At 49.0% G+C, this 14,992-nt stretch overlaps 1 protein-coding gene across 1 annotated transcript; it reads left to right on the top strand.

Moving 5' to 3' along the window:
- The first annotated feature begins 235 nt into the window (after window positions 1-235).
- On the top strand, window positions 236-14,760 carry EIF3D (eukaryotic translation initiation factor 3 subunit D). Its single transcript, XM_059936887.1, has 15 exons — window positions 236-380; window positions 2,783-2,915; window positions 3,226-3,271; window positions 4,155-4,291; window positions 5,366-5,451; window positions 5,996-6,068; window positions 7,030-7,142; window positions 8,038-8,170; window positions 8,683-8,830; window positions 9,590-9,720; window positions 10,452-10,537; window positions 10,630-10,759; window positions 13,536-13,678; window positions 13,873-14,156; window positions 14,602-14,760. Exons 2-15 carry the CDS (start codon window positions 2,793-2,795, stop codon window positions 14,613-14,615), a joined length of 1,647 nt encoding a protein of 548 aa, XP_059792870.1. The 5' UTR covers window positions 236-380; window positions 2,783-2,792; the 3' UTR covers window positions 14,616-14,760.
- The last annotated feature ends 232 nt before the right edge of the window (window positions 14,761-14,992 follow it).

Genomic DNA, 14,992 nt, shown 5'->3' with positions numbered 1-14,992 from the left:
AGGGGCTGTTAGCCACTCTCGGCCTCCAGCTTCGATTGCAGGGCAGCCTCGTTTCAAGAAACTTGAAAACCCCCTCGGAGCGTCGCCGGGTGTCCCATGACGTAACTGTAAACATCCTCCGGTGTCTTGCAGGCTAATCAGAACAGCTCGAAAAGAACAGTGACGAACTTTCCGGCTTGCCTTTGCTTTACGACTCGTGCGTTCTGCCGCCGAACCGGAAGGAAGCTGGGGAGCAGTTTACGACAGCGCCGGGCGTGTTTACGGCGCCGGCCGCTGCGCGCGCGTCTTTTCTCCTTTCCCAGTTCCTCGGACCACAGGCGGTGCTGTGGTCTCCGGCCTGGACAATCTCTCGCCATCGGGCCCGGCTAAGGCCGTTGCAGGTGAGCAGTGTGTTTCGTAGGGTTCCGCGGACCTCCGGGGCCGAGTTGGGCGGTTCCTGGCCTTCGGGGGCCTACCGGAAGAAACCCCCGTACACCCCCTCCTGCCGCCGCTGTCCCTCCGCTGGGCGGGGCAGGACTCTGCCTTCGGGGTCCCAGGTCCGACCCCGTGCGGGGCAGAACCTTGTGGCTGAGGTCTCTGGCCCTAGACTCCGTTTAGCGGCCACGGGCTGGGCGAATGTGAGCATGTCACTTAACCCAGCTGGGTCTCAGGGTCTTTTTAAAGCGGCCCACGGCTCCCTGAGCTGTTACTGAGCTGTTATGAGAGAGGTATTGGGGGTGCCAAGCTGAGCGGTGTTCGGCCCTCTCTGAGGAGTTCACGGTCCAAATGTTTCCTTTCCTTTTCTGTGAAATGGGAGGCTAGGGTGGAGTTGATTGATCTCTGATCTGAAACTCTCTACCCGCCAGGAATTGATGGGGAACGATCTGCAATGGCTGCCATAACATACCCAGTACCGTTGCCTGCCAGCCGCAAGGCCCCTTCTGACTGCCCTGTTGGTGCCTCGTCATCCTGCCCCTGTAGCCAGTACAGCTGTCACTCCGTTTTAACTGAAAGGCTTAGTTTCTCCTATTGGTTCCATTGTGCTCACTCTTATTTTACGTGCGTTGAAACCAGGTGACTTCCTCCCATTCCCACCTCCCCCAGAGAAATGCATGTCAAGCCTTGAGCCCGTTTACCTCCAGCTCTAACAAAACAAGTCGACTTTTTTAAAGTGTGTTTGGAGGTATCTTACTGTGTTATCAGTAGGGGCTGAAACCCCAGCTCTTTTCAGGCCACTGCCCAGCTTATAAAATAATGGGAAGAGTGTTGGTCTTAGGGCAGACAACCCTAGAAACCAAATCTATTTTGAAATGATGGGCAAGTCAACTGCTTGATTTGGCTGAACTGCACATTTTTAATCTCTAAAATGGGGGCAGGGGCGGGAGGGTTAGTGGTGTTGCATCTGACACGTGTAGGAGCCTGATAAATATTTAATGTGAATTGTTTTGAGACCACCACTACGCTTCCTGTAGTGTAACTTAAGTTCAAGTTGGAGGATGGAGCTCCCAGGTCATTACCTGTTGCTGTCACGCAAGTGTCCCCTCTGTAGGAAGCCTTAATCTCCCTATCGTTGAACAATGAAGAGAGTTTCCTAAATTTAGTACCCTGCACTCTTTGATTGCTGTCCAGACTCCAGAAATATTTGTGTAATGAACTTTCTCCTGGGAACTCAGCTTCTGAGCATTTTCAGGAGATTACAGTGGATGATAAATGCGTAAGTTTTTGATAGGACCTGTCAGGCGAACATCTGTCTGGAGCCCCTGGTTTTTACGCAGAGTGTGGACGCTGGAGCCAGTTTGCCTGGGTTCAAATTTTTCGTCCATTAGTGTTGTGACTTTGGGCAATTTCTTGATTTCTCTGTGCCTCAGTTTTCCTATCTGGAAAGTGGGGCTAATACTGGCCCTACCTTGGGATTGTTGGGAGGAGTTAATGAATTTATGTGTGGTAAGCACTAAGAACATGCCTGGTACTCATAATGTTTATGAACATTGGTTGTATGGCCACTTTTATGAACTAAGGTTTCTGGTGGCCTCCTCAGCCTTCTGGCGGGCCATTTGCCTGACCCTGTGTCTACTTGCTCTGCGTAAGGATTTTCATTGACAGAAAATCAGAAGAACAACAAAGGAAAGTTACATTTCAGGATATATTCACGGATCCTTGTTTTCTTCTCAGCACTGTGTGTAAATGTATTTTTACAAGACTCAGGAGTAATTGTGCAGCGTTTTACAATGGAATCATTTCCAAATATGTTAATTAATACATACGGCTTTCACAATGATTCTCGGATAGAAAGAAAACAAGGATCTTATGTATTTTACAGATGAAGAGACTGAGGCTTAGGGATTAAATATTGTGTGCCTGGTGAAGGTGAGAATGAGAACTACAACATGCTTATTACACTCGAAAAAAAGTTACTACGTTTCATCAAATATGTGAGATACCACTCATTTTAAGAAGCACAATTATTTCATGTAACACCCAAGAAAGAAAAACTGCCAGTTATGATATGACACCCCATCAAGCGGAAGGTGCAGACTCATTTCAGAGGTGGTACAGTGGAAAAAATAAAAATCAATGACATATGGTACATCAGTTTTGTTAGCAGTCTTCTGAGTTTTAAGTATTCACGATATCATTTACAAGAAGACATTGAATGGGGAGTAGCTCAACAGTTGAGGGTTCTGTTTTGTGTTTTGCATTTTTAATTTTGTCATTCATGTCTTAGCTTACCTCAAATGGAAGGCTTTTTTTTTAGTTTGAGGCTTTTCTTCATGGAGCTACTTATATTATTTGTATTTTTAAGGTTTTAGAAGATGGCAAAGTTCATGACACCCGTGATCCAGGACAACCCCTCAGGCTGGGGTCCCTGTGCGGTTCCCGAGCAGTTTCGGGATATGCCCTACCAGCCATTCAGCAAAGGAGATCGGCTAGGAAAGGTACTTGCCTATCAGCGGGGGTCTGAATCTTTTAACCTGTGGCTGCTACTCCAAGTTCGTTTCATTTTTATTCTCTCAAAAGCATCAGGGTTATAAGTATCCGTTACATAGTATATATAGTATCCATTATATAGTATCCATTTGGATACTTCCAGTGGTCATAGGAGAGCTGGGCTCTTAAAAAGCCATCCTGAGCCAGTCCTGACACTTCCCCACACTGTGGCCTCACTTTGGGGGGCGTTTCTGAGTGAACAGAAACCCACCTGGTTGACCTGTGCTCCATGTCTTCTTCCCTTGTTGCTCTTACTAGGTTGCAGACTGGACGGGGGCCACATACCAAGATAAGAGGTACACAAGTAAGTGTTCTCCGCCTTACTGCCCGGATCAGGGCCTTGGGGGATTGTTAGTTTTTCTGGTAACCTCCACCTGAAAGCATTCTAGGATGGGAACAAAATGCTGATAATAATTCATAGTATTTCAGGGCATATTCTGGACTGTGGAAACAATCCACATTCTTTTTGGAAATAGCCTCAACTTAGACTGTTCATTAAAGAGGTTTGGCCTATTATAGTGGGTTTTCCGCCCCCCCACTTTTGTGGAGCCACGGCCCCTTTTACAAATCTGGTGAACATGTTCGCATTTTTCATTTCATTGCAATTTATTGAACCTACGAGGCCAGTCAATGGATCCCAGTTTTAAAACTCCGGGTGTTAAGATCCTGATACAGTAAATTGGTTTCTTCCCTCTGTGCCCGTTGAGAGAGCTGGAAGTGGCTCCCTGGAATACTGAGTTAAGATTGTCTGGGTCTGACGTCAGCAAGAACGTCAGTCGTAGCCCGTTAGCCACGTCTGCCTTGGGCACCTGATGATGACAGTGACGATACTTATACCGCGTATTTGCCTCTCCTGAGAGAGTAGATTTTAACTCATATTCTTACAGAATAAGGCAGAGAGTGAAATGGGCTTGTCTTAAGTTCCTCAGACTCTGTCTTGACTTAGAAAGTTTTTTGGACCAGAGCTTTTCAAACTTGAATGTGCGTATGAATCAGCTGGGGATCTTATTAAAATGCTGATTCTGATTCAGTGGGTCTGGGGTGAGGCTGTGAGTCTGTACATCTAAGATGATCCCAGCCGATGGGTCAGGTCCTGAGACCACACTTTAAATAGCAGGGCTTTAGACCACCATGTATTTGTAGAGTCTGTAGGCAGTGTCGTTACACGCTGTCACCTTTGCCTCCAGATAAGTACTCCTCTCAGTTTGGAGGTGGAAGTCAGTATGCTTACTTCCATGAGGAGGATGAAACTAGTTTCCAGCTGGTGGATACAGCGCGCACACAGAAGACCGCCTACCAGCGGAATCGGATGCGATTTGCACAGGTAGGCCAAGAGCCAGCAATCTGACCGTCTTGGGGCTGTCACCTGCTGCTAAAAATGCTACCGTGTGAGTACTGCTGAGAGGAGAGCATGTTATTGTGGGTCTTCTAGTGAATCCCAAGTAGCTATTCAGTGACAATTGTGCTAAAATAAATGGGTACTAAGTCCAGGGATGCATTTAAATAGTTTAGCTTTCTGTTGACCAGTAGCAAGGACATCTGTGCTAAGGATGGATGTTAGCGCTGGATTAACAAGGTGATCTGTGTCTGTTGCCTCACTTAATTGCTATGTCCAGGATTTATTAAATAGATCGTCCAGTTGGGCTGCATCTTCTTACATAAAGAGGCAAACTCAACAACTCTAGTAAGAGCCAGTAAACCTACTTCAATAAAAACTGTGTGTGGATATAAATCTAAGCTAATTCCAAGTACAAACATACCTCATTTTATTGTGCTTCGCAGATTTTTTCTTTTTTTTTTTTTAAACAAATTGAAGGTTTGTCGCAGCCCTGAATCGAGCAAGTCTTTTGGCGCCTTTTTTTCCAACAGCATTTGGCTCACTTCATGTCTCTGTGTCACATTTAAGTAATTCTCACAATATTTCAAACTTTTTCATTATTATTATATTTGTTATGGTGATCTATGATCCACGATGGCTAATGTTACTACACTGAAGGCTTAGATGGTGGTTAACATTTTTTAGCAATAAAGTGTTTTTTTTAATTAAGGTGTATACATTGGTTTTTTTAGAAATAGTGGTATCGCACACTAATAGCCTACAGTGTAGCGTAAACTATATGTATAGCATAACTTTTATATGTACTGGGAAAGCAAAAAATTTGTGTGACCTGCTTTATTGTGATACTTTATTGTGGAGGTCTGGAACCAAACCCAAAGTATCTCTGAGGTATGCTTGTGCTTACTTGTAAACCCCCGGATGTTGATTCCATAAAAGCAGAGTAAAATGTGCAATTTGGGTTTGCATCCTAAACTAACTCTCATGGCCTGCCATTAGGCACTGCCAATTGTAAGCCAGATCTCCAAGATTTTAACATGGATGTTTTTTCCTGCTTCCCAGCGGAACCTCCGCAGAGACAAGGATCGACGGAACATGTTGCAGTTCAACCTGCAGACCCTGCCTAAGAGCGCCAAGCAGAAGGAGAGGTGAGGTGCCTATCCTGCCAGAACAAGATATTCTTCCAGGACCGACTGCACTCTGACAGCAGGAGGCCAGAGCAGGAGAAGAGTCGTCTTCCCCACCATTGCGGGAAAACCAAAAAGTCTTCCCAGAGCCAATTAAGCCACTCTCTCAGCCCTGGTCTCATTCTCGAAGAGCTGTTAACAGCAGAGAGCATGGGCAGGAAACTGCTTGCAGAGGACGTGAGCACTGAAGGGAAACAAAGGCAGATAGGAAGCAATTTTGGAGTTTACCTGGACTCGGGTCTGCTGTGGCACGACTCCAGGGAGCCCCATTCACGCTGGGTCCTGTGAGTCCCTGGAGCTGTGTAGGACAGTAGCCCTGCCCAAGCTGGGGCTGCCAGTGGACAGCTGGATAGATGGAGTAAAATATATGCATAATACTGGTCAGTGGTGGGGCAGTATGCCTCTCTAGCATGTCTAGTGTGCACCCTGCTGGTCTGTTCTTTTTTTTAAGCCCCTGTTTTCCTTAAAAATCTGCACTGAAAGCGCAGTTTTCCTGTCTTTCCAGAGAACGCATACGACTGCAGAAAAAATTCCAGAAACAATTTGGAGTGAGGCAGAAATGGGACCAAAAATCACAGGTAGTATATCCATATCAGAATTCTGTCCAGGAATTTGATTTTGTTTATTTGTTTGGTTTTATAACAGCTTTATTGAGGTATAGTGCACACACTATACAATTCACCCATTTAAAGTGTACATTTCAGTGATTTGTAGTGTATAGACAGAGTGCTACAACCGTTATTACAGTCCATGTCAGAAGGTTTTCATCACTCTAAAAAGAAGCCCTGTACCCTGTGCCAGTCAGCCCCTATCCTCCCCAGCCCTAGGCTGCCCCGTATCTTATTTCCTGTCTCCAGATTTGCCTGCCCCAGACATTTCATATAAATGAATCACAGCGGAATGACCTTGTGTGACTGGCTCCTTTCACCAGGCATCATGTTTTCAAGGCTAATCCATGTTGTAGCGCGTGTCAGCACTTCATTCCTTTTTATCGCCACATTCCGTTAGATGGATAGACCACATTTTGTTTATCCGTTCACCACTGATGGACATTGGGGTGGTTTTTACTTTGGGGCATTATGAATGATGCCACTGTGGACATTCCTGTACAAGTGTTTGTGTGGGCGTAGTGAGAGTAGAAGACATGTAAGCAAGCGTGAAGGTACAATTGTGGAAGTTACATTTTGCTGGACATGGTGCTTGCTGTAGCAGCAAGAATAAATAGCTGATACCCTGAGAGAAATATAAAGGAGCTGTTACAGCTCCTGTGTAAAACGTAGGAATATAGAAGAGCCGATGTTCCCAGGGTGGCATCGTTACTGAGGAGTAGAATTCCCATTTGTTTCTGAACTCTTGTCCCTTCAGTTCTCTTCTAGATTGTAAGCTCCTAAGAGTCAGGGACGCTGCTGGAAAACAGCCAGCACGTAGTAAATGTTCTGGATATATTTATTGAATAAAAGCCTTCATACTGTTAACCTGCCTTTTGCTTACGTTTTGCACTGGCTGTCATTTTTCCCCTCCAATGGTTTCCCCCAACAGAAGCCCCGAGACTCCTCAGTGGAAGTCCGCAGTGACTGGGAGGTGAAGGAGGAGATGGACTTTCCTCAGTTAATGAAGATGCGCTACTTGGAGGTGTCAGAGCCCCAGGACATGTAGGTGACATCTTTTACTACTGTCCACCACACTCTTATGTGTGTGGACCAGCTGGTGATGACTGTTGGCCTAAGCCCTAGTATTTCCAAAGGTGTTGCATAAGATTGACAAACAGGTTTTAAAAAGCAATGCCGAGAGGGGGAAAGCAGAAAGAAGTTTACTGATATTAAAACTTCATCTCCTTGGGAACTCCCTGGCAGTCCAGTGGTTAGGACTCCACACTTTCACTGCCAAGGGCACGGGTTCAATCCCTAGTCGGGGGACTAGAATCCCACAAGCTGTACAGCGCGGCCAAAAAGAAAAAAAAAACTTCAGCTCTCTTTGAACTTCCTGGCATTGTGAGCAAAAGAAGAATTAAATTATAGAACTCTTGTTGGTAGAAAGAAAGTTGCTGTTAAACTCCAGATTTCTTTCCACTTCCTGAAATCCTAAGCAAAAGAAAAAATTAAGTTCTATAGCTCTGAGGGCAGAAAGAGAAAGATAGCAGTTCTTCAAGAGTCATGAAGCTTTTGCTTAACATTTCAAAGAGCTCCTTACCTCAAAGGGCCAGTAGATGGAAATAACTCAGTGGGGAGCTGGAGCACCTGACCGGAGTCCGTGCGCCTGCTGGGGGCTCTGTAACTGCTCCTCTCCCTGTGCTGGCCTCAGCCTCCCTGCCTTAATTTAAAATGGGGAGGCTGCGCAGAATCAGTGGTGTCCTCACTGTTCTGCAGAGCCACATCAGGAGCTGACGGGGCAGGGCCCGCAGCAAGCACCGAGAGTCTAGTCAGAGACTGTTTGCATCTCTCATACTCTAGACTTTGGGGTAAGACTTTGGATTCCGTGGCTTAACAGAAAAGAAGTAGGTGGTCTTCTTCCCCCTCACTTAGCGCGTGTTGCCTGCTCTCCCCTCAGCGAGTGCTGCGGGGCCCTGGAATACTATGACAAAGCCTTCGACCGCATCACCACGAGGAGCGAGAAGCCGCTGCGGAGCATCAAGCGCATCTTCCACACTGTCACCACCACGGACGACCCCGTCATCCGGAAGGTGGGCGCCCCCTGCCCCGCACCCGCCCGCCCATGGCGAGTGTCGAGGCCTCAGGACAGAGATGCGGGGATGCGTGTGAATCGGTTGGGCCTCGGAAGCCCCTGTAGATAAGACTCTTCTGAATCGACTTAGGATTAGATGAAAATAAGAGCACTTTGCTGGCCAGACCGTAAGTGTTGATGTCAGGTGAAGCTGGGCCCGGGTCCCAGCTCTGCCGTGCTTCCTGGCTTCACCTCTCTGAGGCCTTAGCTTTCTTACCTGTAAATCGGGGTAAATGTACTTACCTCGTGCCGCTGGGGTGGAAGCATCGGGCGGTGCCCTCCTGGGGTATAGCAGGTGCCCGGGGAGCTGCGGTTCCTCGGACCCCAGGACACAAGCTTGCTGGCTGGCTTGCTGCAGCCTTGCTCAGACACGGGTGTGGGTGTGAACGCGCCTTACAGCGGAGTCCTTCCCCCGCTGTGAATGGCCAGTTCAGCCCCAAAGTAGCCTCATGTCTCTTCTGTTCTCTGCAGCTGGCGAAGACTCAGGGGAACGTGTTTGCCACCGACGCCATCCTGGCCACACTGATGAGCTGCACCCGCTCCGTGTACTCCTGGGACATCGTCGTCCAGAGGGTCGGGTCCAAGCTCTTCTTTGACAAGAGGGACAACTCTGACTTTGGTAGGAAGCCTGTGTGGGAACAACACAGAGGTGCTGAGTGTCCTTGTTGGTTCCGAGCCATCTCCTGGTCTGGAGAATGGGTAGGAGAGGGTCTGTCTCCTCACAGGCGTCAACAGCCCTGTCAGAATCCCCCTCAGCCTCCCCAGCGACAGGGGGAGGGACTGTCACCGCAGTCCCTCTTGGGGCGTCAGCCTTCAGAGTCCTCATGGTGCCCAAATACCATGCTTCTAGTTTTTATTCATTTGAATAGCACTTTCCTGACTTCTGTCATCTCTCTATACCACCTTTAGTACATACTTAATGTTTTTCTTTAGATTGATGCCTTTTTTACTTCAGCATATTTACGAAGGAAAACATACGTACGCATATATCTTACGCCATACATGTGTATATGTGCGCACACACAATGAATGAAAACCACTCAAGAATAGCAGAGTGAAGCCAAACGTGATAATATTGCTTCTCTTTGTTGAAAAACTAATAAAATCAAACATTCTCTTGAGGAATCCAAAAAGAATGAAAAGGTTTGGCTTTCTTCCACATGATTGTGACTGAATTTAATGTTAGTGTCTCAAGTTATCCAGAAGCGCACCCTGCTCCTCCCCAGTGTGTCCCACACTCAGGGGACCCACGTTAGCAGATGGCGGTTCTTTGGAGGAAGGGTATGTGTCGTTTGGATCGCCCCTGCTCCCCAAGGGGCCACGCACCTCTTCGGGGACTCTGTTTCGTGAGTGGTTGGCTAAGTCACCGCTCTTGCAGACCTCCTGACGGTGAGCGAGACAGCCAACGAGCCCCCGCAAGATGAAGGCAACTCCTTCAACTCACCCCGCAACCTGGCCATGGAAGCAACCTACATCAACCACAACTTCTCCCAGCAGTGCTTGAGGATGGTGAGGCCCTGGGAGCATCTGGGAGTCCATTTTTAGCTTGTCGACTCCAGCTGCTGTTTATTGAGCATCTGCCGTGTCGTCAGCTCTGGGGTTGTGGGATTGGTTAGGACAGACGGGGTCCCTGCCTGTCACAGGAGATCCGAGCTTGGGCTTTAAGATCAGACAGCCTGACTTTGAACCCTAGATCCACCAGTTTTTAGCTTTGTGGTGTCGGGCATGTTTCTTCTCTGTAAAATTAGAATACCAATAATACTTGTTTCACATAGATACATTGTGACCTTTTCTTCAAATATCTGTGTACAAGTACACTCACTGTTTCGGAGCTGGGGTTACAGCAACCAGCCAAAGTTGCAGCCCTTCAGAAGCTTTGTTACAACGGAGAAGGAAAGATAGTAAACCCTGAGTACATATATGTCGTGACAAGTGGCTGTGTGTGCCATGGAGAAAAACTAAACAGGAGAGACGAGGTTGCTATTTAAATGAGACACCTACAGCGCGTGGGCGACAAACATAAGCACGGGGTGAACGCGAGCTGTCACATCCGTCGTGGTCCGCGGGCTGCTTGCTTGCGCTCGGAAGGGGTAAACAGATGCACAGCACGCAGTGATCCCAGAGCCCCCTCAGGAGCCAGGGACCCAGTCAGGGCTGTGACAAAGCAGAGGTGCAGGGTCTGGCTGACTGCCTCGGCGACAAGTTGCTGCCGTCTCGTGACACCTCTGTCATCCTTGCAGGGGAAGGAAAGATACAACTTCCCGAACCCGAACCCGTTTGTGGAGGACGACATGGATAAGAATGAGATTGCCTCTGTGGCCTACCGGTATGTCACCTCCCTGGTGCCGTGCCCTGTGCGGGTGGTGCGTCTGAAACCCAGGATCTCAGCTGACCAAAGGAGCTCCTCCTTCCTTGCAGTTACCGCAGGTGGAAGCTCGGAGACGACATTGACCTCATCGTCCGCTGTGAGCACGACGGCGTCATGACCGGCGCCAACGGGGAGGTGTCGTTCATCAACATCAAGACCCTCAACGAGTGGGACTCCAGGGTGAGTACCATCCTATGTCTCTCCTCCCCTCGCCTCACTCAGAGAGCTACCGAGATTTTGTCTTCTGAGTTTTTCGCCTACTTACTGAGAAAGAGATCGTGTGTGTGAGGTAATTACCTTCTTCCGGTGCTTTCTGTCCCTCCGTTCCATTCCGACCTCCTGTTGATTTCTGCTCTCTGCAAGCGGGATTTTGATCTTTCCTTATGAGCCGGGCTGGCAGGTTTCCTGTAAGCCGCGCAGCTCTTCTTTTTGACCTGTTCTTTCGCTTACCGCAGCCCCTGCCTGGTCTTCAACCTTCGGACGCCCTTTTTCCAACTCCTTCACTTACTGAAGTCAGAGATTCTCAGATAAGCTCAGATTTGGCTCTTCAGGGGGCATCTTGAAAGAATCATGTTCCCTTCGCTTTTCCTCCTCTTTCTGTTCTCTCTCAGGCTGGTGCGCCATGATTATTGGGCTGTCATCCTTTCTGAAAGTACCTGGGCTACGTGCCTGAATTTGAAATGGGTGGCAGAGCTCCTCGGTGCTGCTGTGTAGAATAAAGGATTCTCCGTGCAAGGACAGCAAGGCCCGGGCCTGTGTTGAACGACGGTCCAGTGAGATGGAGTTTGGGGGCCGTTGTGCTCTGCCTTCATTAGAGCCAAGGGATTAGCATTCCAGGCTGCTGAGTCTCACCCCCAGATGCTCCTCAGCCTCCATCACCTGCTGAGAGCACACCGGAAGGTTTGCTGCGAACTTAGCTCTGGGCCAGCGGCCTTTTCTTAGACTTTCCACCATGCCCTCCCTGTAGCATTTGGTGTCGTCGTATTTTTATGGCTGTGCCCTCCGTGTTAGTACCTTCATCTAGTCTTACACGTTTCTCAACTTCCTTCACGTGTTTCCTTTGCTGGTTTCCCTCCTTTTTGACCCCCAGTGGAGCCTTCTCTTAGGGTCAGTTCCCTTTGCAAGTCATTTTGCCATAATCACTTCTTTATACAGCATGTATTCATCTTCTTTGGCTCCATAACAAAGTAACAGAAACTTGGAGGCTTAAAATGACATCCATTAGCTCATAGTTGGGTAGGTTAGAAGTCTAGCATCGTGTGGCTTGGTTCTCTGCTCAGAATATCCAAGAACTAAAGTTAAGGTTTCAGCAGAACTGAGTTCTCAGCTAGAGTTTCTGGAAGAAAATCCACTTCCAAGCTCATTCTAGTTGGCAGAATTCAGCTCCTTGCAGTTGTCAGATTGAGGTCCCCTGTTCTCTTGCCACATGTCAGCTGGGGCTGCTCAGCTTCTAGAGGCCACCCACATTTCTTTCCATGTGGTCCCCTCCACCTTCAAACCAGCAACATCAGATTCTTTTCGTGCTTGAAATCTCTGGCTTCCTCTGTGTCCAACCTCTACACCCAGATTTAAGAGACTTGCATGGTTAGGTGAGGCCCACCCAGATGGTCTTCCTGTCTTAAGGGACCTTAACTCCATCTGCAGAATCCCTTTTGACATGAGATAGCATGATCGTGGGTATTTCATCATACTCACGTTCCATCCAGACTCCATGGTAGCAGATTCTGCAAGAGCAGGGTCACCAGGGGTCATCTTAGAATTCTGCCTACCCCGAGCCTCATCCTTGAACTCTAAAAATGATTCCCGAAATCTATTCTGACTCCCATTCCATTGTTGGTTTTTTTCTTTTTTCTAAAATACCTTGTCCTTCCAATGTCCTTGTTTGTCGTTCCCTCTGGCTTGGCCGTCCGTCAGCTTTGTCTCTCCTGCTCTCTTCGGCTCAGAGCCTCAAACGTCTCCTCCTTTGCACTCTTGAATCCTGCTGTCAGGTGCAGTCTGTCTTCTTGCTCAGCTCTGGGTCTCACTGACATCATCGCCCTAGTTTAGGGCCCTCCTCTCCTCGTGATGGCTATTATTAGCTGACCTCCCTAACTCGCTCCTCCCTCCCTTCAGTATCTCTGCCGGTTAATTGTCCGAAACACTGCTTCCTTGAGGAAGCACAGATTTGAGGAAAGGCCCTTAAAATGCCACAGCAAACTCACAAGGCTGCTGCAGGATAGTTTTAATTTTTGAAGAAAGCCCAGAGACATCTGTCAGAATACTGCCCCTAAGTGGTTTGGACCTAACTACTTAATAAAAGGAGCTCTTTAGTATTTTTTCTGGCCTAGGGTTGCCAGGAACCAAGAAAGTTTAGGAGTCTCTGCCATGTGCCCTTCAGCCGGTCACTTCACTCTGAGGCCAGGTTCCCACATCTGCAGAAGAGGTGGTTGGAGAAGGTGGTCTCCGGGGTCTCTCTGCTTTTTGTCTGTCTCTATGCGTACACACAGTGCCAGACCCTGACCTCCTCGCTCTGTGCGGGCCTCCACGCCCACCGGGGCTAAACCGGCCCGTGTCTCCCCGCATCCCTCTCAGATCACTGCCCCTCCAGCTTCTGCCAGTGTCCTCCACGGGGGAGCTGCCAGGCTCCCACGCAAACCCCTTCCCTTCCGCACGGCAGGTGATAAACACGTGCCCTCACCACTTGTGTGGCGCTGGTTCTTTTAACTTGTGTGCGTGCGTGTCCCGGTCTGGGTGAGCTCTTGTGAAGGGAGGAGTTGCGCTCTGTTGAGCGCCTGCTGCGCGAGGGAGGGACCGAGGCCCTGCCTCTTAAAAGATAAGTCTGACCTCTGCTTTACCTGTGGGCTCGCCCCTCCCCAGCCAGGCCCACTAAGGAGCTTCTTCTCTGCCAGAAGTGGCAGCAGACCGTGGGCAGTGGGAGCCCGCCTTGGCCCCTGTAACCGGGGCTCCCCTCCTACAGCACTGTAATGGCGTTGACTGGCGTCAGAAGCTGGATTCTCAGCGAGGGGCCGTCATTGCCACCGAGCTGAAGAACAACAGCTACAAGTTGGCCCGCTGGACCTGCTGTGCTTTGCTGGCCGGATCCGAGTACCTCAAGCTTGGGTGAGATTCCTGTCCGGGAGCTCATCTTTGGAAGGGGGGGTCTGCAGGTTGGGAGACGAGGGCTGGCCTTTTCTCCTTTTTCTTGGGACAAGCATCAGGCCAGGTGTCACCATTTAACTGATACTCGACCCCAGGTGTCGCTGTGTCTCTGTGCCCGCCTGCCCCCACCATAATACTCCTCTTCCCCTCAATAGTTACGTGTCCCGGTACCACGTGAAAGACTCCTCACGCCACGTCATCTTGGGCACCCAGCAGTTCAAGCCCAATGAGTTTGCCAGCCAGATCAACCTGAGCGTGGAGAACGCCTGGGGCATCCTGCGCTGCGTCATCGACATCTGCATGAAGCTGGAGGAGGGCAAGTACCTCATCCTCAAGGACCCCAACAAGCAGGTCATCCGCGTATATAGCCTGCCCGACGGCACCTTCAGCTCGGATGAGGACGACGAGGAGGAGGAGGAAGAGGAAGAGGAAGAAGAAGGTTTGTAGCAAGGCTCCCTCCGAAGTCTGGAGTGAGCCGTGTGCTGGCTGGGGCCCGAGCTCTGTATGCACAGTCCTCTCTAGCCTCGATGGAAACCTCTGGGAATTCCCTGAGATGTCACTTGGAGTAGCATTCAGTCTGGCTCCAGAAGCTGCTTCCAGAGCCTTTAGAGCACAAGACGGGGTCGGGGAGGAGAGTGGTCTTTTAGAGGCTAGGGCAAGGAAGAAGCATCTAGAGGAAGGCACCGGAAGTCCCTGATGTTAGCCAGTGGTCTGAGGGAGGAAAGATGCTCCAGGTGAGTTACACGGGCTTTAAGCTTTCTCACACCTGCTTCACCAGTAGGTGACTGAAGGAAATGTGAGGATCTGAAAGGTTTCACTTCTGAGTGGAGGTGTTGAAAATCATAAGCAATTCACCAGTTTGACGTGGCTTTTGTATCTTTCAGAGGAAGAAACCTAAACCAGACAGTGATGTGGAGCTGGATTCTGTGATTCTGCTGGGCCTAGGAGGGCCTTGGATACCTGGTGGAATGTTTGTCTGATTGTTGCTCTCTGCAGCTTGACAGTTGGAGTAAAGTATAAGTCTGTCTAGTCTCTTACCTTCATCGCGTGCCTATGTTATGATTGACAGCCCTTCTCTGAGTAGCCCTTGGGAGAGGGAGGGTGAGATACAGCAGAGTCTCTCTGGAGTTCATAATCTGGGTTCCATCCTTTGTTCTTGAGCATTAGTAGTTTTACATTCCTGTTAGGAGGTGAATGCCCTGGATTTTTTTGTTCTTGGAACCCCTTGAAATTATCCTTTCCTGGGGAGTGTTGTCCATTGTGAGGTCCCCGTAG

The sequence above is a fragment of the Balaenoptera ricei genome, chromosome 10, assembly GCF_028023285.1.
Source record: "Balaenoptera ricei isolate mBalRic1 chromosome 10, mBalRic1.hap2, whole genome shotgun sequence".
Taxonomy (NCBI): Eukaryota; Metazoa; Chordata; class Mammalia; order Artiodactyla; family Balaenopteridae; genus Balaenoptera; species Balaenoptera ricei.
This window is presented reverse-complemented; position numbering and strand designations above follow the sequence as displayed.

Excerpts from the sequence above, each read along its gene's own strand:
- EIF3D (XM_059936887.1), top strand. The coding sequence starts at position 2,793 with ATGGCAAAGTTCATGACACCCGTGATCCAGGACAACCCCTCAGGCTGG. Across the intron at positions 2,916-3,225 it reads AAGGAGATCGGCTAGGAAAG|GTTGCAGACTGGACGGGGGC; the intron begins GTACTTGCCTAT and ends TGCTCTTACTAG. Across the intron at positions 3,272-4,154 it reads CCAAGATAAGAGGTACACAA|ATAAGTACTCCTCTCAGTTT; the intron begins GTAAGTGTTCTC and ends CTTTGCCTCCAG.